The sequence below is a fragment of the Caretta caretta genome, chromosome 1 (assembly GCF_965140235.1).
Source record: "Caretta caretta isolate rCarCar2 chromosome 1, rCarCar1.hap1, whole genome shotgun sequence".
Taxonomy (NCBI): domain Eukaryota; kingdom Metazoa; phylum Chordata; order Testudines; family Cheloniidae; genus Caretta; species Caretta caretta.
The window spans coordinates 44,601,146-44,628,860 of NC_134206.1; the positions used below are offsets into that span (position 1 = coordinate 44,601,146).

The 27,715-nt window shown below is 42.9% G+C and overlaps 1 protein-coding gene across 5 annotated transcripts in view; it reads right to left on the minus strand.

The window, feature by feature from the left end:
* Window positions 1-27,715, minus strand: part of ATP8A2 (ATPase phospholipid transporting 8A2) — a 663,684-nt gene that overhangs the window by 460,980 nt on the left and 174,989 nt on the right. For all 5 annotated transcript variants that reach the window (XM_048846098.2, XM_048846107.2, XM_048846083.2 and 2 more), the window contains exons 20-23: window positions 20,382-20,451; window positions 18,100-18,184; window positions 14,438-14,577; window positions 9,332-9,470 (exon numbers count right to left, since the gene is read on the minus strand). In XM_048846098.2, coding sequence (XP_048702055.1) covers window positions 9,332-9,470; window positions 14,438-14,577; window positions 18,100-18,184; window positions 20,382-20,451 — 434 coding nt within the window. The remainder of the gene's footprint in view (window positions 1-9,331; window positions 9,471-14,437; window positions 14,578-18,099; window positions 18,185-20,381; window positions 20,452-27,715) is intronic.

The following is a 27,715-nucleotide window of genomic DNA, read 5'->3' on the forward strand; positions in this document are numbered from 1 at the left end:
GGATATTACAACTTTAATCATTTCCCTCCATGTCAGGCTTATTCTTTCCCCAGGGAAAGGCTGCAGCTTTATGCAGTAGACTGTTACAAATTCAGTATAACTAATTCAAAAGGATTTTCTAGTAGTTTTTGATTTGAACAACAGCTGCAACAGTGAGCAGTAATTTTGAAACTGCTGCTCGCTGTTTTATTTTACATCTTTCAAATCAAGCAAGACGCCATTTGACAGCTGGAGCAAGATGAAGAAGTTCTGGAGAAAACGTTAAGCAGTTCTGCTATATGTCTTGGCAATTATGGAGTCAAGAGGGCCCAATCCTGCAACCAGTGAAGTCAACTGAAGTTTCATCATTGAGATAAACAGAAACAGGATAGGGCTCAGAAAGAGGGCGCAAAACACAAACCTATCACCATTTTATAAGATACTTATATATTATGCACAATTTCAGACCTTTAACATCTTAAAATATAACATCAGTGTGTTAAAAGTATAGTAATTGGCACTTAAAGTTGCTAACTGACGTTTATAACTATATATTCTATACAAGTGGTTAATATAGTTACTTCTGGCAGTGCTAATATGGCAAATTAAAACTAAAAGTTCAGACACTCCAGTTTCGTAAAATGAGATCAACTTCTGGATCAAAGCGAGGTATAAAATGTCAATCCACACTTGTAAATTGGGGTCTAGATCCTTAATCCAAAAATTTAACTAAGTCCATAAAGTGGCTGAGACAGGCACCTCTGGGACTTTTATTTACCTGAAGTTAACCATTAAATTAAAGCTAGAAGAGGGTGCCAGAAGTTATGCACAGTGATTGTAAACCTTTGTGCTTATAAGGGAACTTTAAAATGTAATTTAAAACAAGTTTTACAAATATGATTCAAACTGCACACAAAATGTTACTGCTAAACATTAGACTAATTATAGTGATCATTTAAAGGCACAGTATTTAAAAGGTATCCCTCTGCATCCCAATATTTGCTTTATTTTGATCCTGTGTACAAATTTCAAAAAGATATGAATTAGTGGAAAACAATGTCCCTCTCTGTCAGGCCAGATACGATTCAGTCAGTCAGAGAACAAGCCTATGTAAATCATAATACTTCACCAATTAACATAGACACTATTCTGAAAAGTCTGTACTGACATCCATTGTTGCATTTTACTAGCTTTGGCAAATGAAAAGAAAGTGCTTTTGTGGTTGTTGATTATTGTCCTTTGAGGAGCAAGCTGAGATCAACAAACTGATTTTACAGAAGATTCACACCAGAAGCAGTGGTAAATGACTCTTAAAAATATTTAGATATTAAGCCACCCACCGTATTTCTACTAGAAATACTACCACTTCAGAAAATCCTGTTTAATCCATTTTACTGCCTTTGAATTCTACAGGTACACTGAGATCTTACACAATTCCAGTAAGCAAACAATAACTATATGAGTCATGCAGACTGCATCTGAAATTTCACTTAGACTAACTGAAGCCAATTTTAAAGCTAAATAATGAAAATTACTGAGTGTCTGAAACTTTGCTAAAGTAATGCAAGTTCAGTCACAGAGTTCCAGAATTTTGGCAAAAGGCCACTCAGAAAATTACTAACAGTCTACCTGCAGATCTGTGTACATAATGGCTCATAGGTCACTTTTGTTCAAACAGCTAAAGGCCTTAAAGTCAGAGCTAATTTGAGGATGCTAAGAAAGTATCTGCTTCAACAAGAAACCAGCATGTTACTAAAATAGGTAATTCCTAAAGGAAAAAAAGCTAATGGCTGTTGGTAAAGATTTGTAAACCTGCAAACAAAGAAAGGCAAGTGTGAGTGGTGCTTTATACAGGCTAACTGTAGCTTTCTTTGAGGACTTTTTGGTAAGGATGATGTTTGCAGACTTTGGCAACAAGGTAATACCAGGACTATGTATGTATAATATGTGCATGACAGCCTGTCCATTCACGAGACCAGACAGAGTGAAGCTCAGCTTCTCTTCGTCTGATAAGAAGGCCTGAAGAACTTTAGGATTAAGCAGATATTTTGTATTAAGTAGATAAATTGTACTTGCTTGTCCTATATGACAGGGTGGCAAATTCATAAGCATGTGAGACAAGTAAACATATGGGCACAAGTTCCATAGAACAACAGATGTTTGCTGTGGGATAGAAATCCAAATTAGGAAATTTAGTTCCAATTCTGTTCTGTCTTCCACCGAACGTCCTAAAACTGTTTGGTATTTCAGGGTCAGGATTGAGATGCGCGCATTGCTCATCAGCCTTACCAAGAAAATAATTCAAGATCTGGAGAGATGGTGTTCCATTTGTTTCAAACTCATAGGCTGTGTTTTCAAAGAAGCCTCTAAAAATACACCTAAAATATATATATTTTTAAAAATCCACATTTGCAATGCAAAACAGACAGACAGTGAGAAGGACAGCTGCTCCTTTTATTATATTACTATTTACTATATGTATTGCGGTAGCACCCAAGGCTCTTCTCTGGTCCAGGACTCCACTGGCCTAGGTGCTATACAAGTACAACAGGCACATATGCCTGCCTGCTCAGATAACTGAATGGTTTTTCATAAGCAAGCTGTTGCACTTGCATACAGTGCAGGCACTTTTTCTTGATGGTCATGGAAAAATTGGCCTCCTCTACCATGGCACTGGGAATGAGAGGGTTTTTTAAATTTCTTACTAATAACCAGTTGTTTATTTCTACTGTAGACTTTCCCTTCTTGTATCTGATTAGAGGGCAGTGCAACATTAGAATATTCTGTCACAGCATGAAGGGCAGTGAAGTAGAAGCTGGCACACACATAGTTCCTGTAACATCCTTTGATGGGTCTCAATGGCATGAAGCAAGACCAACTCCTGCTCCCTCTTATTGGCATGAAGTTGTGAAGGGGTCAATCTACCATGATTATACACCTGGAGGTGAAGACAAGCTTGTCACACAGCACAAAAACTAGCGTTTTCATATAGTTGAAGCTCTCGAGGGCTGAGCTGGATAGGCCCTTCCTGAGGACTGTGTTGGTACAGTCAGTTTGGCTCTGCTGGCATGGTGGCAAAGAGCTAAGGAAGAAGTGACTCAAGAGATGCAGCACTTTGGCCAATTGCCCTTATCTGTTCAAACCAGACATATTCCACTGGCTTAAAATTGGCAGGTGACATTTTCAACTCCAATCTCCAGAGCCATCTGAATTCCAGCCTAAAAGGTCATGTGACCATGGAAAGTTATAGACAAAGATGGAAAACATCATCCATAATTCATCCCCCTACCTATTCTGTATTGTTCTTACGTGGTATTTTAGCTGCTCTGAAAGATCTCAAGGAAAGGGCCACCACCACTTCCCTGAGGCTTGGTCTACACAAGGAATCTATGTCAGTCTAACTACATCACTCAGGGCTGTGGAAAATCCACACCCCTGAGTGATGTAGTTATACCAACCTAACCCCTGGTGTAGACAGCGCTACATCGACGGGAGGACTTTTCTCATCGACATAGCTACCACCTCTTGGGGAGATGGAGTACCTGCGCCAATAGGAGAAGCTCTCCCATCAGCATAGGTAGCAGCTTCTTCACTAAGTGCTAAAGCAGTGCAGCCACACTGGCGTAGCTGCGCCGTGGTAAGTGTAGACAAGACCTTAGAGTATTTACTCCACCATCTAATATGTCTCACTGCAGGACGTTTCTCCTACAATCTTCTTTCTCTAATTTCATACCATTACTTCAAGTAGTTCCCCTTTGTATCATGCTGAAAAATTCCTCTCCCTCGTTAGTGTATACACTCTTGTAGTCATGACTTAGCCAAGATGCAGAGATTTAGGGTGAAATCCTGGCTCCATTGAAGTCAATGGCAAAATTCCTACTGACTTCAATGGGGCCAGGATTTAACTCATAGTTCCTTTAATCTTTCCTCATATGTCAATCCCTCAGACAATTAATTTTTTTTTTTTATTTTTTTTTTTTTTGCTCTTCTCTGAACTCTCTCCAGTTTGTCTATATCTTTCTGGAAATAAGATACACAGGACTGAATGATATATTCCACAGAAGACTTTCCCCAGTAGAAATCAATATGGTATTTATATATACACTACACAGGAAAAACTACAATAAAAGAACATTAAGGTTGAAAAGCCAAGCATTCAGATGTTAAGAAATGCCAGAATAAAGGTTCCCTGTGCAACTTTATTTCAGCCCCAATTGTTCATATGCATTATCAAACTGTCTTCAGTCACATATCATTTTTTCACAGGACCCCTGCCTCAGGATGGACAGTGTTCACTTAATGAGCAGCTATCTTCCCCCCACATTGTTCAACGTGTGGCCCTACTTCTTAGTTACTGCAAACTATTCAAACCCTGCTCTGAAGACAAATGAATTTCCTCCTGGGCTTTTCTATGGTGCTCATCGTTATAGTAAATGAGTGTTTCACCATTTATTTTAAGAACACCTCTGAGACACGGAGGTATTTATTTGCTCTGTTTTACAGATGGGGAACTGAGGCAAAGAGAGATTCAGGTCAAAAGTATCCACTAATTTTGGGTGTGATACCTAGGATCTGATTTTTCAGAGCGTTTAGCATCATATAGCACTTTATATGCACAAGCACAGCTCCCACTGCCTCCAATTGCAGCTTTGTGTAATCAGCACTTTTGCCAATCAGACCCCAAGATCTCAAGTCAGGCACCTAGAAAATGAGAAACACACAATTAGGGTTTGCCTACACAACCCTCAGCAGTGAGCCTCTAAGCCTGGGTCGAAAGATTTCCTAAAAATAGTCACCACGCTAGAAACAGGGCCGGCTCTACAGTGAAAAAAACTGCCGTCGCAGACAGCAAAAGGAAGAAGCTGCTGCCGAATTGCCGCTGCGGCCAGAGGAACTGCCGCCCCTTTCTAACTGCCGCCCCAAGCACCTGCTGGGAACGCTGGGGCCTGGAGCCGGCCCTGGCTACAAATAGCTGTGTGGATGTTGCAACTCAGGCTGGAGCTTGGGCTCTGAAGCCTAGAGCATAAGCTGCAAGTTAAAAGCGCTGGCCACACAGCTCTTTTTAGCACGGTCGTGTGAGCCCCACAAGCCTGAGTCTGTCAGCCCAGACTCGGAGATTTGCTGCCATGGCCTGCTGCCGGCTGTGTAGACGTACCCTCATTGACTACTCTGAAAAATTCAGTTTAAGTGACTTGATTAGCATCACATAGGAACTAGAATCCAATGCACCAGGGCAGCATTCAACTGCCTTCTCTTTCTGTAATCCCCTGGCTCATTCACTATACATCTCCCAACGGGTGCAAAAAATTAAGCAATGGCCTGACAACAGACTCCTTCGGTACACAACCCTGATTCATCCTCAGAGCAGGTCTGTTCTATGCACTGAATGAGGCAGGTATCCTGTGGAAGAAACTGTATATGATCATGTAATTGAAGATTATATCATAATGCATACACACATGGCTCTCAATTAAGGTTGCACAGGCAACCTTAATTGTGGTATTTCCTAAGTTTTAAGTGTTTGACTTTGCAACTTTGATAAATGTTCTTTTAACTGATTTTTGTATATAATTTTCTATGTTTAAAAAAACCAACTGAAAAAACGAACTCCATCATATGACATCATATTGACACCCACATGGGTCACCAGCAGGGTTGAAACTTTTACATCCATAGCACAGCTCTCTGCCACTTGAGCTAATGGAGTAGCTGACAGCAGAAATTGTCATCCTCTGTGTGGACAAGCACTAATTAGAGGTGAGACACACACATTTTGCCAGTGGGTTTCACAGATATTTGTTGACAGCAGAGGAATGGTGAGACTCAGGAATGCTGGGTTGCATTCCCGGCTCTGGAGGGGAGTGAGCTCTAGTGGGCACAGGTTCTCCTACCTGTGCCCCACAATCTTGACCCTTTCTGTCGCATCCCTTCCAAACTGGCCATGTCCCAGCCCTGTCTTCCCCACTTCTAGCTCCTCATCTCAGTCCCATTCTCCCTCACTACCCAGCCTCAGTCTCCGTTCCTCAGGTTCCTCGTCCCAAACCAAGTCGTCTTTGCCCAGTAAATCCTTGCCTCGCCCCCTGGATTTCTCAATCCCAGTCTTCTTGTCCAGCCATTCCCAGTTCCTATCCCCACCCTCTAGCTCTTGAACCCTAGTCTCTTTGCTTAGCCAGTCCCTCCTTCCCTCCCAGTTCCTCATCTGCTCTGTCGCTCATTCCTCCAGTCTCTGGATACACTCCACATCCCCATGTTCCCTATCCCTTCTGACTCCCAGTCCCAATCTCCATCCCTAGACTCCTTGTCCAATCTCAGTCCCCGCCTTTCCCATCCAGGCTCCTTGTCAAAGACTTTGCCCAGACAATCACAGTTCTTCCCCCTCACCTCAACCACTCAACAGATCAGTTGTTGTTCCCTCCCCCAACTTCTTCCCACAGCCCCACTTGTTCCCAGTCCAGTCTCCCATGGCAGGTTCCTTGTCTCAACCTATTTGCCCCCAGAACCAATTCTTGCCCCTTTGCCTTCCATTCAGGCAGCTTCCTCCACCACACTGCCTGGGGTCAGAAAGGGGACATAGAATCATAGAATCATAGAATATCAGGGTTGGAAGGGACCTCAGAAGGTCATCTAGTCCAACCCCCTGCTCAAAGCAGGACCAATCTTCCATTTTTATCCCAGATCCCTAAATGGCCCCCTCAAGGATTGAACTCACAACCCTGGGTTTAGCAGGCCAATGCTCAAACCACTGAGCTATCCCTCCCCCAATGATGACATTATGGATGACATTAGGAAGACTAGAGAGCAGCTTCCCACCCTCAGTTCATGTGCCTGCCTGACCCTGGCCCAGCCATAGGTGCCCAGAGCTGCAACTGCAGGTAAAGTCCTGCTTATCCCTGGGCTGCACCATATCCATTGTGGATGGAATCTTTGGGGAATTAGCTCCAAAGCTGTAGCAAATCTCTGAATTTATGCAAACTGACTTTTCAAAGGCTTAGGGCTGGTCTACACTAGAAACTTACATCAGCATAACTACATCTCTCAGGAAGGTAAAATCCACACCTGGCATGGACATTTTTTTAGCCCAAGTGGTTAAAGTTTGGCAAAGTTATAAGCAACTGAAAACCGGGTCTTATCATAGGTAGGATTGGGCAACCTTAATAACAAGTGATTCTACAGGCCTATAATGAAAATTACATTATATATGTGTGTGCAAAAGTGTGAGACACACAACATATATAAGTTTTGTAATCTTGTCATTTAGTGGGGCTTTCGTCTTCTTATTTCCTTTTTCTTTGGGTGTATGTATGCCGTCTGTGACTCACACAGTTAACTCTGTTAAGGTATTTGTGCACCGTGATAGAACAATTTCAATTTTTAAAAATACTGTTCCACCATGCTATATCTTTTTAAATTGTCCCACGATAATGCGTGTAAGTCTAACAAAGTCATTGCATGAGTCACAGATGACATATATGCTTGTGAAAAAAGAGGAAGCAAGAATGCAAGAAAAAATCCACTGGTTAAATGGCAAGGTTGAAGAAGTTATTTGAGCTGAAAAGGCATCCGTCCAAAAAAAATTAAAAAATAAAAAAAATAAAAAGGAAATAGAGAAGCAATAAGAAATGGGCATAAGTTTTTGCACCCTTAGCTTCATGATTTCTGTGGGTGCAACTGAACCCGTGAACTCACAATAAAGCTGCCCTTGCTTATATGTCAAAAAAGGAGAAATAAAATGTCACAGGGGCCAGATAGAATCAGTACAGAGTTCTGAAGGACCTCAAGAATTAGGTGGCAGAGCAGCTCTCAAAAATATGGAAAAAGAAAAGGAGTACTTGCGGCACCTTAGAGACTAACCAATTTATTTGAGCATGAGCTTTCGTGAGCTACAGCTCACTTCACCTCATTAAAATCAGCTATTGTGTTAACCCATTTCCCGTTACTACCCATCTGTGATGGGGTGCATAAACCCCATGCTGGGCTTGAAGGGGTTAAAGGACAATACTGGGTCCAGGTAGCCCCACCCCTCCACACCTGCATAGAATGCTCCAACTGGAGAAGAGACCAACTCAGCTCAGAAGGCAGAAGGCTGGGGAGGAAGACAGACCTACTGGGAGGACTCCTGGACAAGAGCACCAGAGGAGCCTGCTGAGAGGAAGAAGACTGCATGCTGAGCGCGGTCGGGTCTGAACGTTTAGTTATCTTTTTTTTTACCTTATATTGGACTTTGAGCCGGGGGAGAGAAGCAGATGGTAGGAAGTGACCCAGGGAGGGTAACTGAGAGGGGACTCTAGGGTGCCAGACATTGTTGACCTTATTAGGGCCCTGGGTCAGAGCCCAGTAGAGCGGGAGGGCCCAGGCTCCCCTACCAACTGGCCCTGGTGAAGGAGGGACTTAAGTCTCATCCCCACTTCATTCCCCATCTGGTAAGAAGAGAGACTGGACTGAAAGACTTTCCCACTGGGAGGTGGCACTAGGTGTGCTACTCACTAGGCCACCTACCCAACGAGGTGTATTACACAATCATTACTGAAGATGCTCAAGAAGAGCTAGTCCTGGCTGAGATGGAGGTATTCAGAGGAATACCTGGTTTGGATGACTCAATTCCTAATATGTGCACATGATGACAGCAAAATTCACAGGAGAATTTCTTATTGTCAACAGAAGAGAGGTCACAATTTTGTACAGCTGTTTCCTAGGGGACTGGGTCCTATGAATCGGTCACCCAAGGAGGTTTATGTATACTAGAAAGATAGGTTGAAGTTGGGGTTAAAATAGGTTAAAGTATGTAACCATGCCTTTTTCCTACAGTAGATGTCTTTTACTTCAATTAAGCAGGTTATGGCGTACCTATGCTCCCCATAGTTCCTCTCTGTGGTGCTTCTCTCTGTAATTTGTTTTCGTATCTATGGGCAGGCTCTTTTTCCTCAATATTGAGTAGCACCTGTTGTGGAACAGATACACCATTATAACCTAAAGGGCCAAATTCTCCTCAGATATGTTCCATGGATAGCAATTCATTTCAGACAATCTGATCTCCCTCTCCATGTACAGAACTGCATGCAGAATTGAGTGATTTTTGTTATGAAAAATTATAATATAGCCCTAAGCTATTAATCTCAAGAACTTTTTCATACAAGCTGATTTCCCCCTACTGCTGGAATGCTACTTTCACCTTCAAATATACGAACTAGATTGCACCTTAAACTCTAATTAACATTTTTCATTCAGTGGAAGTTACAATGGCTTCTTAATCACTAGCACCAGTTACCTTAGTGCACACATTTGCTACATATCTTCACAGTTCTGTATCAGGTGAATTCAAAGCAAAATAAAATATGAAGGTTGCTGTTGCTACCTATGTTGAGAGCTGTTTCCTGTTTGTCCCCTGTCAGGATCCATATCTTGATTTCTGCTTTCATTAGTGTTGCTATAGTTTCTGGAACACCTGCTTGAAGGCGGTCCTCAATGGCTGTAGCTCCAAGAAGCAGCAAATCCTGAAATAAACATAAGAATTTGAGCGATTGTTTTCTTTAGGCCAAATATCAGCTTAGAACACACTCAAAAAGGGAATTAATGATGCATGCTGTACCTCATCACTAATATGTTTTGACAAGAGATGAAGAAGTTACTCACCTTGTGCAGAAACAATGGGTCTTCTAGATGTCCCTATGGGTGCTCCACTGTAGGTGTGCTTGTGTCCTTGAGCTGCTGATCAGAGAACTTCAATAGCAGTGTCCAGTAAGCCCACACATGCACTCTCTCTCCTTGTGCTGTGCCCGAGGCTAGTCAGTGCATGCGGGCTAACCCCCCTAAGTTCCTTCTCTAGCACAGAGTCATTGATAAGAACTCCGAAGTAGAGGGAGAAGGGTGGGTTGTGGAGGGACACATATCTTGAAGAACCATTGTTACTGCACAAAGTGAGTAACTTCTTCTTCAAGTAGTGTCCCTATGGGTGTTCCACTGTAGGTGACTCCCAAGCAGTATCCTTTCTGGAGGGCAAGTACTTCAGAGTCTGGTCCGTTACAGATGACAGTACTGTGGAGCCAAAGATGGTGGCTCTTTTTGTAGTAAACTCTTATGAGTGGGACAGGGAAGGGTAGGGAGGTAAAATGAATGGAGTACCCGGTTTCAATGATCTCTAGGACTGGGAGGAAGAAGATTGTGGGCCTGGTGGTTTGCGTTTAGGGAATTTCCCTTTCTTTCTTTGTGTCTCATATTGGCATTGACGTTGATATTGAGATGTGTATGGTCTATGCTGGGATTGGGAACTAAATCTTCTCTTTTGTCCCAGCATGTAGACACCCAGCAATCAGAGAGTAGCCCTGGAATCCTTAAGGATGTGAAGGGAAGCATCAGTCTTCTCACCGAAGAACTTTGTGCCCTCAAAAGGAAGGTCCTTAATGGCAGACTGCACCTCTTTCAAGAAACCCGACAGATGGAGTCATGAGACCTGTTGCATCACCACAGCCATGGAGATGGATTTAGCTGCTGTGTCAGCTGCGTCGAGGGCAGATTGCAGCAATGTCTTTGCCACTAACTGGCCTTCCCGGATAACGGCCTTGAATGAGTCAAATGTGAATCTGGTATCTGCTCAGTAAAGTCACTTAAATTTGAGGAGTTTATATAAACATATTTTGCCGTGAGGGCCTGGTAGTTGGTGGTACAGAATTGGAGAGTGGCTAACTTGCTACCAAAAAGGTTGAGGCACTTCCAATCCCTCTTGCAGAGAGTAGCCCTCAACTGGTGTTGTCAGTCATAGAATCACAGAATCATAGAATATCAGGGTTGGAAGGGACCTCAGGAGGTCACCTAGTCCAACCGGCTGCTCAAAGCAGGACCATTCCCCAATTAAATCATCCCAGCCAGGGCTTTGTCAAGCCTGACCTTAAAAACTTCTAAGGAAGGAGATTCCACCACCTCCCTAGGTAACGCATTCCAGTGTTTCACCACCCTCCTAGTGAAAAAGTTTTTCCTAATATCCAACCTAAACCTCCCCCACTGCAACTTGAGACCATTACTCCTCGTTCTGTCATCTGCTACCACTGAGAACAGCCTAGATCCATCCTCTTTGGAACCCCCTTTCAGGTAGTTGAAAGCAGCTATCAAATCCCCCCTCATTCTTCTCTTCCGCAGACTAAACAATCCCAGTTCCCTCAGCCTCTCCTCATAAGTCATGTGTTCCATGCTGACTGTTCCTGATCACTTTCCTCTCCTCTAAGCGCTTCAGAATTGATTCCTTGAGGACCTGCTCCATGATTTTTCCAGGGACTGAGGAGAAGCTGACTGGCCTGTAGTTCCCAGGATCCTCCTTCTTCCCTTTTTTAAAGATGGGCACTATATTAGCCTTTTTCCAGTATCCGGGACCTTCCTCGATCACCATGAGTTTTCAAAGATAATGGCCAATGGCTCTGCAATCACAGCCGCCAAATCCTTTAACACTCTCGGATGCAGCACATCCGGCCCCATGGACTTGTGCTCGTCCAGCTTTTCTAAATAGTCCCGAACCACTTCTTTCTCCACAGAGGGCTGGTCACCTCCTCCCCATGCTGTGCTGCCCAGTGCAGTAGTCTGGGAGCTGACCTTGTTCGTGAAGACAGAGGCAAAAAAGGCATTGAGTACATTAGCTTTTTCCACATCCTCTGTCACTAGGTTGCCTCCCTCATTCAGTAAGGGGCCCACACTTTCCTTGACTTTCTTCTTGTTGCTAACATAACATCATGGGAGTTGACAGCGTCCACCACGATGGAGTTGGGTGGCAGGTGGATTCTTTGGTGGGGACACAGAATTTTTTATCCACCCGCTTGCAAGTATGTGCTACTGACCATGGGGTTTGGTATATGATTCTTGCTGGGCAAATAACCTCATTAATAGGGAAGGCGATCTGTGAGGAGGAGGAAGACTGGAGGATGTCAAGGAGTTGAAGGTGGGTGTCTGCCACTCTCTTCCAGCTCCTGGAAGAGATGAAAGTCATCTGCAAAAGATAGTGGGGGAAGCATGACAGCTTCATCAGGAGAAGAGGAGGATATGGTCCTCAGCACCAGTTTTTCCTCAATACCAGCCTCCTGCTCCAATATGTCCTGTGGAGGGTGGTTCCAAAGCTTTGGATGCTGCAGCTGATGGGGTGTGTCTTGAGGATTCTCAGGCAAGGCTTGAAGCTTGAGAGGCATGCTGGCAATATGCCACCCAACGGTAATGGTTGTATAGAGCCCAACAGTGGCACCCATGGGTGGCTGTAACAAGATGGTGGTGGTGGGGCCATCTGTGGGTATATCTTTGGGCTCTGTTCGTACTGAGTACCATATGGGTCTTGGGAGAAGTACTGCAACACTACCTCCTGTGAGCTCACTGTCTGAACCCTTGCTAGAGAGTGGAGGGGCATAGCATGGCAGTGGGGATAATTCCCATGCGTGGTAAAGGCTCAGTGTAGAGGTCTCGATACTGAGAGTTGGGGACTCCAGCATGCAATTCCAGCATGCAATCCCCGTCAGTATTGGTAGCAGTTCCAGGAGTACAGGGATCTTGTTCAAGCCAGCTGCTCCGATGCCAGGTGAGCCATCACTGGTGGTGCCAACGTAGACTCGTGTACCAGGAGCGCCTTTTTAGTGGAGTGCTTACTCCTGTCTTTTGGTGCTGATGACTCGGTGCCCATACCCATCAGGTCTATGGGCCTGTCAGAGGTACTGTTTGCTGTCAGTCTCTATGAATCATGGGTGCCGGACTGAGATGGTGTCAGTGCTGATGGTGCCGAAGATACTAAGCGAGATGGAGATCGCTTATGGATATCTGAGGGCTCACTGTGGGGGCTTCCTGCTCTATTCTTAGATGATTTATGAGAGGGGTCTGCAGCTTGTTTCTTCAACCCACAACCCTTAGATGTAGAGGGCTGTGGGGAAAACCCACATCTGCCAGGTGACTCAGGCCTGAGAGCCACCTCCATGAAGATGATCTTTTGTCAGAGCTCTCTGTCCTTACGAGATCATGGATGGCAAAGACCACGCTTCTGCTGGATGTGGCCTTCCCTGAGGCAGTGAATGCACTGGGAGTGCTTGTCTGCCATCGGAATTGCCTCTTTGTTAATAAGGCACTTCTTGAAGCCTGGGAAACCAGGCATACCCCATTGGTGGGGAAGGGTCCCCAGTGGGGGAGAAAAGAGAGGGGAAAAATAAAGTATTTTTTTATTATTATTTTCAAGGGTAAAATAAGAAAGGAGAAAAGAACTAGAACTATAACTAGAAGACTAACTAGCTATAGATATATAAAATAAAGCAATGCTCTTATAATATTTCTGTCTCTAGCCACGGGTAGTTGAGAAGAAATTGAGGAGGGCTCGCCCATGCGCGCTGACTAGTCTCATGGTGAAGTACGAGGAGACACAGCACATGAGCAGGCCTAGCAGACACTGCTACTGAAGTTCTCCGATCAGCAGCACAGGGACACAAGCACACCGATAGTGGAGCACCTATAGGGTCACTACTCGAAGGAGAAATACAGTACAGTAATTTTTTTGTGTGGTTCTTCTATTTCCTCCACATACAATCCACATTTCAGAGGTGTATAATGAAGCCAAATGTTTCTGATCAGAAAGATGGCAACATTTCAAAAGCAGTTAATTGAAGTTACACAACTTTAACGTTAGCCAGTGGATGAACATACATATTGGTGCATTCACTAATCACCATAGCAATATGCTTAAACGGTCACAATCTGTATTTCTTAAGCTCACAAAAAAGAAATCATTTGGCGTCATATCATTTAAACTATTTTCCCTCCCATAAAATGTATACACAGCCTGCATACAATCACTCAAGTCTAAAATTATTGCAATTATTTACGGACATAATCACATCATATGTAACACAAATGGAATGAATATTGAACAATCCAAGTATCTGTATTGTATATACATATGCATATTCCTGGAAAGAAAAAATGTCCCATACAACTAGTAGGTGCTACAGAGCTGTGCATATTTTTCTGACATTTTAGCGCCATTGCAGGAAAGGATTTGGCCATGTTACAGAAAATATGGCAGACAACATGCTGCAGAAATAAAAGCAGCAAACTCTGCCAAATAAAGCAGCAGTCCTATCTGCCAGTTTTAACCCTGAAACCATTTTAGTAATTCGTTGGCCAAAGGAATACATTTTGTAATCATTTAACTTAGTTATTTGTAACTTTACAGATATTGTACAGGAAATATTTCAGCGGCATAGACTGAAAAAAGTGTCTTTTGGATTGAGAATTAGAAAAATAAATATGAAAACTGGAGTGGATACAACAGTAGAAAAGTGAGAAAGAGCAAGAGCATGCATACGTTTGTGTAATATATATATATTCCAGCAGATGTATTTATTAATTCAACATGTGATACATTTAGCAAAATAATCCTCCTTGGAACTATTCACATGAATAAGGTAAGCAGGATTTAGCCTTCAGCAGCATAAACGCCTGCAGTTGTTACCTTTTCAATGATCTCATAGCACTCCTCCATCTTTTGAGTTCTGTCTTTCAAAATTGTGCTAGCTTCATTATAAACATTTAACCACTCTCGATAAGAATTTTCTGACAGGTCCGCATATGCAATGCACAGAGTCCTCAAACCTACAAAACAGAATATAGATGTTGCACACATTAACCTACTGATAGGGAGGTTATTAAAATCCTTCTATTGAATGAACCAGCTGATGCTAAACACCTGGCCCCCTAACTGGAGTCAATGAAAGTTTTGCACACATAAGTAATGCAACACAGAGCTCTAGAAAGGCAAGACAATCTCCCAGTACAGTTTGGAAACATTTGGGCTTTTCCACCAACTTTACCCAAATGGGGCAGATTGTGAATTTACTAACACTGGCGTAAATCTAACCAATTTCATTGACTACGCTGGATTTACACCAGTGTAACCAAGATGAGTAGCTGGCCTAACATGCACAAATCTCTCCCCAATTTTCAGTAATCTAGTAATACTGGAGCAACAACAGTGTCATCTTTCATCTAATTTTCCATTTGAGGCTGAAAGTGATTTGTTTTAAATGTTAATTCCTGTAAGTTACACAACCCCAATGAGGTTGGTAAGTATTATCATTATTATATTTCAACAGCAGGTATTTCATATATGTAATACTACTCATCCCAAATTATTGCTCATCCCAATACTTCCTTTCAGAGAAGAGAATGTATTCTCCCCCTCCATGCATACATATTACTCACAGTTATGTGAACGGAAGTTACACCTGCACAATAAATAGAGAATAGGCCCCATAGAGTATGAAAGAGATCATTTTATTAGACGGCTGATCAAATTTAACATATATGAGACCATGTCTACACTACAAAATAAGTTAACCTAATTTACACTGGCATACAGCCATTGCAGTTATTAAATTGCTTGTGTGTGTGTGCACACGTGGCACCTTGTGTCAGCAGTGCACGTTCTTACCAGGAGCACTTGTGTCGATTGTACTGTCAGTGTAGGGCATTGTGGCATGGCTCCTGAAAGCCAGCAACAGTTGATGTAAGCATCAACCTAATTATAGAAACTGTGACTCTATGTTGCTCAGGGAGGTGGTGTTACAGAAGTGGCATAGAGAGGCACTTACATCAGCGGTAACCAAATTTAAATGCACAGTCATCCACAGCCAGGTCGACACAAGGCATCTTACATCAACCTAACTGTATAGTGGAGACCAGGCCTAAGTAAAGATTTTTATTTTGGCATGGGTCAGTCAGAAAAAGGAGGAAGCATGCCATATAAAATGGAAAGGCTTTATTATTTGGGGTTAAGGGAAGTCAGAGAACAAACTGGAAAAAAATATTTAAAGTCTGCACAAATAACAGCTTCAGACTTAGGAAAAAATAACCATCAATTCATGTTTTTACAGTTGTCATAAATATAAAGGGAAGAGTAAACCCCTTTGAAATCCCTCCTGGCCAGAGAAAAAAATCCTCTCACCTGTAAAGGGTTAAGAAGCTAAAGGTAACCTCACTGGCACCTGACCAAAATGACCAATGAGGAGACAAGATACTTTCAAAAGCTGGGAGGAGGGAGAGAAACAAAGGGTCTGTGTGTCTGTCTATATTCTGTCTCTGCCGGGGATAGACCAGGAATGGAGTCTTAGAACTTTAAGTAAGTAATCTAGCTAGGTATGCATTAGATTATGATTTCTTTAAATGGCTGAGAAAGGAATTGTGCTGAATAGAATAACTATTTCTGTCTGTGTATCTTTTTATAACTTAAGGTTTTGCCTAGAGGGGTTCTCTATGTTTTGAATCTAATTACCCTGTAAGGTATCTACCATCCTGATGTTACAGGGGGGACTTATTTACTTCTATTTACTTCTATCTCTATTAAAAGTCTTCTTGTAAGAAAACTGAATGCTTTTTCATTGTTCTCAGATCCAAGGGTTTGGGTCTGTGGTCACCTATGCAAATTGGTGAGGATTTTTATCCAACATTCCCCAGGAAAGGGGGAGTGCAAGTGTTGGGAGGATTGTTCATTGTTCTTAAGATCCAAGGGTCTGGGTCTGTAGTCACCTAGGCAAATTGGTGAGGCTTTTTACCAAACCTTGTCCAGGAAGTGGGGTGCAAGGTTTTGGGAAGTATTTTGGGGGGAAAGACGTGTCCAAACAGCTCTTCCCCAGTAACCAGTATTAATTTGGTGGTGGTAACGGCCAATCCAAGGACAAAGGGTGGAATATTTTGTACCTTGGGGAAGTTTTGACCTAAGCTGGTAAAGATAAGCTTAGGAGGTTTTTCATGCAGGTCCCCACATCTGTACCCTAGAGTTCAGAGTGGGGGAGGAACCTTGACAACAGTAATGAAGTAAAAGCTATTGTGACAGGGTTGGGCCAGATGGCTACAGAAGAGTGATAGAAGGCAGATATATTAGCCCCAGGTTAAGTAGGTCCCTTTATCCTGGGTAAGATAACAGGGAAGGTTCCAGAACAATCAGGAACTTTCTGGAAACAATTAAGGCAGACAGGCTGATTAGAACATCTGCAGCCAATCAAGAAGCTGCTAGAATCAATTAAGGCAGGCTAATCAGGGCACCTGGATTTAAAAAGGAGCTCACTTCAGTTTGTGGCATGCATGTGAGGAGCTGGGAGCAAGAGGCACTAGGAGCTGAGAGTGAGAAGGCATACTGCTAGAGAACTGAGGAATACAAGCATTATCAGAACCAGGAGGAAGGTCCTATGGTGAGGATAAAGAAGGTATTGGGAGGAGGCCATGGGGAAGTAGCCCAGGGAATTGTAGCTGTCGCACAGTTGTTCCAGGAGGCACTCTAGACAGCTGCATTCCACAGGGCCCTGGGCTGGAACCCGGAATAAAGGGCGGGCCCAGGTTCCCCCCAAACCTCCCAACTCCTGGTCAGACACAGAAGGAGTTGACCTGGACTATGGGTTCACGAAAACGGCCAAACTGAGTGCGGCCGTGAATCTCCGACGTGAGCAAATCCACCAATAAGCGCAAGACCCACCAAAGTAGAGGAGGAACTTCGTCACAGTATAAAAAAGGAACAAAGCCCATATCCCTGTTAGCATTTCCTTGTGAATGAATGTGTCATGAATTTGTCACCAGTAATATAAAAAGTTGGCATGTTTGATTTTAGATTGTAAGCTCCTAGGGGTAGCACCAGTGAGCCAGATTCAGACATGAATCTATATGAGTTGAAGTTGTAATGCACATCTTTTTCCCAGCTCTCTCAGCTTGTATGTTACACTAGTTTAGACACTTAGGGCCTAATTCTCATCTCTTCTGATTTTACACTGCTGTAATTCCATTGATTTCAGTGTAGTTACTCCTGATTTACACATGTAAAAGTGAGATCAGAATCAAGTCACTACTCACCTTTATTCTTATGCAGGACTCAGAACTGCTCCCACTGAAATCAGTTTCACTATGGTTTCAACAGAAGCAGGATCAACTTGTAAACTCCTTTTTTAGACTTAAACTCACTAACCCATGTGTATCTTACATATACGACACATCGCCTATGAATTTGCTCTGTGTCTTCATTTTTGTCTTGCTCAGCACTGAACAATTTGATGGCATTTAAAAATTAATACATAAAATACGACTAATAATTCAAAAATTCGATTCATACTTGCGCGTTGTTTCACTTACCTTCTGTGGCAAAGTATTCAAGATGCAATAGTGTTTGCTCCATATACTGGGAATCTTTTGAAAGTCTCTCAAAAATAACATTATCCTATCAAAACCAAATTAGATATAAAGAGTAAATTCACATGTAAACTTTTCATTCATGTACGTACAATGCACAAGTGTTCAACCCCTCTAGATCTAACTGATGTGAGGTGTCTAAAGTGGACATGATAGTATCTGCAAATGAAAATACATAAAATAATGAATTTTGGTTTACCTATGAAACGGATCTAGCTCCGCTTAGAAAACCAAAGCTGGAATGCTACAGTTTTAACCACCATATATGAACTCCAAGCAGAAGTGAAAAGGGGTGGGATACTATAATTGCTTTGCAAATACAAAAACACACACATTGTTTCTTTAGATTTTTCTTCCCTTACCCCAAACTTGTTACACAGTTATTTAAATTTAGAATACAGTACAGCAAAGATGGAATGCTCCATTTTGAATTAGTGAAGTGAGACTGAGTTTTCCAAGAACAGAAGAGTCCTGAACAATAAAAAACACAGTTCCAGCACAGACCCATACTTAAGAGCTTATCTTGCAATTCTTACTCAGGCAAAATTCCCATGTATGTCAACGACAGTTTTGCCGAATTGAGAAGTCAGAACAAGCTTATGCTCAAATAAATTTGTTAGTCTCTAAGGTGCACAAGTACTCCTGTTCTTTTTGCGGATACAGACTAACACGGCTGCTACTCTGAAACCAACATAGGTTGGATTCCATTGCTGGGAATTGCCTTAGAAGCACCATCCATTACTGCCTGTGGTTATTTCTGGGACTGATAAAGGTCTGGAGTGAAGGGGAAATGAAGGAAGAAAGGTTGCCTGAGAAATCAGGAAAAGAAAAAAGGTGTAAAAGACATAAAAGAAAAGGAACTTCATTTTTAATATCTAGATGAACTTCAAATACAGTTGAACGTAAATAAATAATTTATAATATCACCTTCATTATTTTATGAGACCAAGACAGGAATATATTCAGGGTTCTGCCCAATAAATGCAAACTCACTTTCAAAAGTTATGGCACTATTTTTCTTAAAATAAAACAAGTTGATTTTTGGTGTCATTCTTGCCTCCCCTGATCTTCTGGTTGTTGTGGCCCCTTTGCTGCTGCTAGAGGGCATTCGCCTGTTCCCACTGAAGTCAGTGCAAGACTTCTACTAACATCTATGGAACAAGATCAGACCCACAATACCTCTTCTTTTTCTTCTTCCCAATGCTAGTTCTGTGATGTGTAACAGCTGTAACACTCAGCAACACAAAACTGACAGCAAGAGAAAGAAAGAGTTCAGCAGTGTGAAAACAAAAGTAGTAAGAACAGTAATGGGACTGGAAACGCAGATGTCAGACATGGTCAGTTCTGTTGGGTCCAGATTTGTGTGTGACTTTCAAAAGTTTTAAGCAATGTATAATTACAGTGGGCTTGATTCACCTCTGTTATTCCACTTCCATGTTGGCATAACTCCACTGAAATCAGTGGAACTACACTGTAGTATAGTAGAGATGCATCCAGCCCTGTATTTCAAATGATTTTTTTAAAGTGTGTTTAAAACACAAACACACACACACACACACACACACACACAGAGTAGTAAATTCGAGCCTTAAGGTAAAACATCACAGAAGAAGCACTGTTAAAACAAACAGAGATTTAATTCCACCTGATAAAACTGAGCCACCCTCCATCACTTTCCACTGAATTTAAAGCCACACCCTGCTCTGGTTGTTGATGCCTCTGATTTTTTTCAGTCATTGCATTTTGATACATTATCCCTCCTGTTGGTGAAAGTAGGAGCACAGCATATTATGAGCAGGGACAAATAGCAGCAGTAGCAGATGCAGAGATGGGAGAAAGCAGAAGATCACAAGACAGACAGGGCTAAATGCTTGAGAACAGACTCCAGTTTTGAAGATTCAGACCACAGTGTTTAGATGTCTAACTTCCTAACTGTACCTGCATATCAGGGGAGACATCCTGCCTGCACTGAAGTCAATGGGAAGACTCCCATCGACTTTAACGTAGGCAGGATTTCAGTTCAGGCATTGAGAGGCCTAAATACTATGGGTTCCTGCAAACAAAATCAGAGAACAGGTTAAGGCTCCTTTAAACATTTGGCCCCTAATATGTGCAGCTAACAGATACTCATTAGAATGGACAACATTTCAACATTTTACAATGTGACTGCTGCAGCAGCTCACGGTATTTCTACCATTCTCTGTTAGTAGTAGCAGATTACTTACAGCCCCTTTACAGTACAGACGAAGTCGTCCCGTTGGAGTCCGAACTATTACAGACATTCTCTTTCTGTTACTATGAGAAAACAAACGAACAGTCATTTTTAATTGTTTTCTAATCAGATCTATGGTTCTAGGAGTAAAAGCACAGTCTGATCCCACAAGTTCTCTTCCATACGCTTGGCACATTTTAAACCAGGTCATATAAAAACACTAGTAAATGTACAATACATAACTATCTTACACATGCATTTTCCATCTTCCAATCCTATGCTTCTTTAATCAATATGAACATAAATGGCCTGATTTATAGTAGTTTATGGCATACAGATGCACACCCACATTTGCATTCCTAATGTACATAGGCAATTACTGGGACTCCCTAAACTAATCTGATAGTCCTGAAATTGGTAATCTGCATGCACAGATACTGGCTCGTGCAGTTAATGTAATTACACACACAAATTAGGCATGAATTGCATGCAAGAGTTTCTATGCCTAAAACTTTTGAAAATCGTTCCCCAAATAATTTACCATAACTTTTCAAAAACAAAAGATAAACTTACTGAATGCTCCAGTTCAAAAATACAATGGATTATCATATAGAAACATGTATTTTGTTGAACTTGATACCTTGCTCCCAGTGCTGACCCACTTCAAGATTGCAGGGGCAGAGTGCTCATCCTCTGAGAGGGAATGCTTTGCACTGCCTAACTACCACTCCTCTGGATCTTTCTTAATGAACAAAACTAATGGGCTCCCATCAGGGTCCCACCTAATACAGAAGGTTGGTGGCTAAGAAGTGTGTCCTGGAAGTTCAAGGAGGGAGAAGATTTTGTGGAGTGTTGTGTCCAGTTCTGAGTTCCACATTTCAGGAAAGATGTGGACAAATTGGAGAGAGTCCAGACATGAGTTGGTCAAGTTCAGGATCCTGACACAGGGAAGAAAGGTAAGCAGCTGAATACGGACCCTGGACTTCAGGAAAGCAGACTTCAACTCCCTCAGGGAACTGATGGGTAGGATCCCCTGGGGGAATAACATGAGGGGGAAAGGAGTCCAGGAGAGCTGGCTGTATTTCAAAGAATCCCAATTGAGGTTACAGGGACAAACCATCCCGATGTGTCGATGTCATAAATATAAAGGGAAGGGTAAACCCCTTTAAAATCCCTCCTGGCCAGAGAAAAAAATCCTCTCACCTGTAAAGGGTTAAGAAGCTAAAGGTAACCTCACTGGCACCTGACCAAAATGACCAATGAGGAGACAAGATACTTTCAAAAGCTGGGAGGACGGAGAGAAACAAAGGGTCTGGTCTGTCTGTCTATATGCTGCTTTGCCGGGGATAGACCAGGAATGGAGTCTTAGAACTTTTAGTAAGTAATCTAGCTAGGTATGCATTAGATTATGATTTCTTTAAATGGCTGAGAAAGGAATTGTGCTGAATAGAATAACTATTTCTGTCTGTGTATCTTTTTATAACTTAAGGTTTTGCCTAGAGGGGTTCTCTATGTCTTGAATCTAATTACCCTGTAAGGTATCTACCATCCTGATGTTACAGGGGGGACTTCTTTACTTCTATTTACTTCTATTTCTATTAAAAGTCTTCTTGTAAGAAAACTGAATGCTTTTTCATTGTTCTCAGATCCAAGGGTTGGGTCTGTGGTCACCTATGCAAATTGGTGAGGCTTTTTATCCAACATTTCCCAGGAAAGGAGGGGGGGTGCAAGTGTTGGGAGGATTGTTCATTGTTCTTAAGATCCAAGGGTCTGGGTCTGTAGTCACCTAGGCAAATTGGTGAGGCTTTTTACCAAACCTTGTCCAGGAAGTGGGGTGCAAGGTTTTGGGAAGTATTTTGGGGGGAAAGACGCGTCCAAACAGCTCTTCCCCAGTAACCAGTATTAGTTTGGTGGTGGTAGCGGCCAATCCAAGGACAAAGGGTGGAATATTTTGTACCTTGGGGAAGTTTTGACCTAAGCTGGTAAAGATAAGCTTAGGAGGTTTTTCATGCAGGTCCCCACATCTGTACCCTAGAGTTCAGAGTGGGGAAGGAACCTTGACAGTCGAAAAAATAGTAAATATGGCAGGCAACCAGCTTGGCTTAACAGTGAAATCCTTGCGGATCTTAAACATAAAAAAGAAGCTTACAAGAAGTGGAAGATTGGACAAATGACCAGGGAAGAGTACAAAAATGTTGCTCGGGAATGTAGGAATGAAATCAGGAGGGCCAAATCACACCTTGAGCTGCAGCTAGCAAGAGATGTTAAGAGTAACAAGAACGGTTTCTTCAGGTATGTTAGCAACAAGAAGAAAGCCAAGGAAAGTGTGGGCCCCTTACTGAATGAGGGAGGCAACCTAGTGACAGAGGATGTGGAAAAAGCTGATGTACTCAATGCTTTTTTTGCCTCTGTCTTCATGAACAACGTCAGCTCCTGGACTGCTGTGCTGGGCAGCACAGCATGGGGAGGAGGTGGCCAGCCCTCTGTGGAGAAAGAAGTGGTTAGGAACTATTTAGAAAAGCTGGACGTGCACAAATCCATGGGGCCGGATGCGTTGCATCCGAGAGTGCTAAAGGAGTTGGCGGCTGTGATTGCAGAGCCATTGGCCATTATCTTTGAAAACTCATGGCGATCAGGGGAAGCCCCGGACGACTGGAAAAAGGCTAATGTAGTGCCCATCTTTAAAAAAGGGAAGAAGGAGGATCCTGGGAACTACAGGCCAGTCAGCCTCACCTCAGTCCCCGGAAAAATCATGGAGCAGGTCCTCAAGGAATCAATCCTGAAGCACCTACACGAGAGGAAAGTGATCAGAAACAGTCAGCATGGATTCACCAAGGGAAGGTCATGCCTGACTAATCTAATCGCCTTCTATGATGAGATTACTGGTTCTGTGGATGAAGGGAAAGTAGTGGATGTATTGTTTCTTGACTTTAGCAAAGCTTTTAACACGGTCTCCTACAGTATTCTTGTCAGCAAGTTAAAGAGTATGGGCTGGATGAATGCACTGTAAGGTGTGTAGAAAGTTGGCTAGATTGTCGGGCTCAACGGGGAGTGATCAATGGCTCCATGTCTAGATGGCAGCCGGTATCAAGTGGAGTGCCCCAAGGGTCGGTCCGGGGGCCGTTTTTGTTCAATATCTTCATAAATGATCTGGAGGATGGTGTGGATTGCACTCTCAGCAAATTTGCGGATGATACTAAACTGGGAGGAGTGGTAGATACGCTGGAGGGGAGGGATAGGATACAGAAGAACCTAGACAAATTGGAGGATTGGGCCAAAAGAAATCTGATGAGGTTCAATAAGGATAAGTGCAGGGTCCTGCACTTAGGACGGAAGAACCCAATGCACAGCTACAGACTAGGGACCGAATGGCTAGGCAGCAGTTCTGCAGAAAAGGACCTAGGGGTGACAGTGGACGAGAAGCTGGATATGAGTCAGCAGTGTGCCCTTGTTGCCAAGAAGGCCAATGGCATTTTGGAATGTATAGGTAGGGGCACTGCCAGCAGATCGAGGGATGTGATCGTCCCCCTCTATTCGACATTGGTGAGGCCTCATCTGGAGTACTGTGTCCAGTTTTGGGCCTCACACTACAAGAAGGATGTGGAAAAATTCGAGAGAGTCCAGCGAAGGGCAACAAAAATGATTAGGGGTCTGGAACACATGACTTATGAGGAGAGGCTGAGGGAACAGGGATTGTTTAGTCTGCGGAAGAGAAGAATGAGGGGGGATTTGATAGCTGCTTTCAACTACCTGAGAGGTAGTTCCTGAGAGGATGGTTCTAGACTATTCTCAGTGGTGGAAGAGGACAGGACAAGGAGTAATGGTCTCAAGTTGCAGTGGGGGAGGTTTAGGTTGGATATTAGGAAAAACTTTTTCATTAGGAGAGTGGTGAAACACTGGAATGCGTTGTCTAGGGAGATGGTGGAATCTCCTTCCTTAGAAGTTTTTAAGGTCAGGCTTGACAAAGCCCTGGCTGGTATGATTTAATTGGGGATGGGTCCTGCTTTTGAGCAGGGGGTTGGACTAGATGACCTCCTGAGGTCCCTTCCAACCCTGATATTCTATGATTCTATGATTAAAGGTCTAGAAAACATGACCTATGAGGGGAGATTGAAAAAACTGGTTTTGTTTAGTCTGGAAAAGAGAAGACTGAGAGAAGCATGATAACAGTTTTCAAGTACATAAAAGGTTGTTACAAGGAGGAGGGAGAAAAATCGTTTTTCTTAAGTCTGAGGATAGGACAAGAAGCAATGGGCTTAAATTGCAGCAAGGGAGGTTTAGACTGGACATTAGGAAAACTTCCTAACTTTCAGAGTGGTTAAGCACCTGAGTAAAGTGTCCAAGGAAGTTGTGGAATCTCCATCCTTGGAGTTTTTTAAGAGCACGTTGGACAAAAACCTGTCAGGGATGGTCCAGATAATACTTAGTCCTGCCATGGGTGCAGGGGACTGGACTAGATGACCTCTCGAGGTCCCTTCCAGTCCTATGATTCTATGTGTCTCTGTGTGTGTAACAAGGCTGGAGGTAATATCACTGTTGTATATGGCAAGGCAACACCTTTAACTCTGGACAGCAAAAGACACTAGAAAAATATCAACAGTTTGGAGGGAATTCAGAGAAGAGCAACAAAAATGATTATAAAGATTTACTTGCAAGAAAAGAATAAAAGCATATGAGGAAAGAGTTAAATTACCATGGATATGCTAACACTCTATCTACCTTATGTATTTTTGACCCCAAGAAGGAATAAGAATTGGTAGAATTGTTTAAGCAGGTATAACTAGGAGTAATGGGATAAAAATGAAAAACAATTAGGCTGAATGTTAGGAAAACTGGGTTTGGGATATATTAGATGGCAGAACAGTCTCCCATAGGAAGTGGTGGTAATCACTTGAATCATTTCTAACTGGACATTCACGAATATACTGTAGGGAACAATCCTGCACTGGCAGGGGTATCAATTAGATGACTTAATGGGTGTTTTTCACTTCTAAGTTTTATGTATGTTATTAAGGGACCTAGGCACTGTTCCCACAGATGAAGCAAGAAGGCTGATTTCATAAACCCTGGCAAAATGCCAATAAAAAGAATACTATCAGCACACTGTAAACTATGCAAACAAACCTCCTGCTTTAGGAGAAATTATGCAACAAATTAATGCAGGGTTCTTCAAAATATATAAAGGAGTGAACAATGGGGACTTTCATGTTCCTCTTAAAAACACTAATTTTGCCTTACTAGTAAATTGCATTTTGTGAGTTTCCCCCCCAATTTCCAAAAAAAATGGATTGGTTCATCTGACACTCTACAAAGCTAGGCAGAATCTCCCACCACATGGAGTTTTGTGCCTCTTCCCAGTAGCAATCTGTGCACTAAAGATTCAGACAAACTTTCCTAGCAAATAATTACCTTTACACTTATATCCAAAATAAAACAAACTACATAAAAAGAACACTAGGATTTCAAAGTAGAGCATACACAAGTCAGGAAATGTCAAAGTTAAGATTGGTCACACAACCTTAACTCTCCCCTGCAACTTTAACTCTGCCCCTTGTGCACACACATTCAGTACCAGGTTTGAGTCTCCACTTCTCTACAAGACTTTTACATCAGTCTAAACCCAATGAAATCAAACAAGTTAGACTGGCATAAAACAGAGTGGAGAATTGGGTCCCGTGAATGAAGCAGGGGTATGTAATGAATAGAGTCCTACCAAATTCACAGTCCATTTTGGTCAACTTCACAGTCATAGGATTTAAAAAATCATAAATTTCATGATTTCAGCTATTTAAATCTGAAATTTCATGGTGGTGTAATTGTAGGGGTCCTGACCCAAAAACGAGTGCGGGGGGGGGGGGGTCGCAAGGTTGTTGCAGGGTGAGTTGCGGCACTGCTGCCCTTACTTCTGCACTGCTGCTGGTGGCGGTGCTGCCTTCAGAGCTGGGCAGTTAGAGAGCACTGGCTGCTGGCCAGGAGCCCAGCCCTGAAGGCAGAGTTGCTGCCAACAGCAGCGCAGAAATAAGGATGGCCTGGTATGGTATTGCCACCCTTCCTTCTGCGCTGCTGCCTGCAGATCTGGGCCCTCAGTCAGCAGCTGCCACTCTCCGGCTGCCCAGCTCTGAAGGTAGCAGCACAGAGGTAAGGGTAGCAATACCGCGACCCCGCTAAAATAACCGTGTGACCCCCTTGCAACTCCCTTTTGGGTCAGGACCCACAATTTGAGAAACGATGGTCTCCCCCGTGAAATCGGTATAGTATAGATTAAAAGCACACAAAAGACCAGATTTCTCGGGGGGAGACCAGATTTCACGGTCCTTGACATATTTTTCATGGCCACGAATTTAGCAGGCCCCTAATAATAAATGAGACATGGCTCTTAGTTCAGAGCCTTAGTTTGGTTGAAATTCTGAGGATATTTTGGAAACAACAGAATGTAATGGTGGAATTAAAATATATTGTAAATACACAGGCACAAGGGGATAGAGTAAGGAGTTTCTGAGCAATCTTAGCCTTGGCATGTCCTGCCTTTTCAGTACTTCACTTTACAACCTTTTTAAAAACAAACAAAAAATAAAAACAGTTTTTTGTAGAACTCTGCTTCCTTCTGTGTGCATCTTCAATCACCACATGGAATGAAGCAGGACTCCTGGTAAGTCCAATAAGATAAAGTACATAGGAGAGTATTTGTCTTCCTTGTCTCTTGGACTGAACTTTCTCCTCACAGGCTCTGCCCTGTTGAGTCTCCTACTCATAGTAGATATGTAGGACACTCTTTTATCAAAAATAGTTCAGAAACTCTGCAGCAAACTAATACGCCAGGGGAGCTTCCACCCCCTCCTGGGTCCTGGAATTGTGTGAGCAACCTCATCCTCTTTGCTGGAGTAAGATGCTACTATGGATGAGGGAGGGACAGAATAACAACAAGAGAGAATTCTACCTGTGGGCCCAAAGAGAATCCATAAAGGGCCAGAAAAGACCCCTGTAGTCAAAAGATGCAGGGAATTTCTGTGTCCAGAAACCCTTCTACTCCCAGTGCTTGGGTCCCTGGATGATGACTCCACTCCCTTTATGGAGGTCACAAAGCAAGTCCAGACATGCACAAGACCCAGTGAGAGCCATGGGGACACATCTGAGGAACATTCAGAGAAGGCAAGGAAGAGGGAAACACAACCTAGCCACCCTTCTCCCTCACCATCCTCTTCCTCCTCAGCAGGCCAAGTCAGCTTGCCACAGAAATAGGTAACAAAGAAGGCCCAAGCAACAGCTGAGTCAAACCTGGCCTTAGCCGACAGAACTGAGGGGGGCCAGGCATTAGAAGTGGCAGAAAAACTCAGTTTGACTGGTACA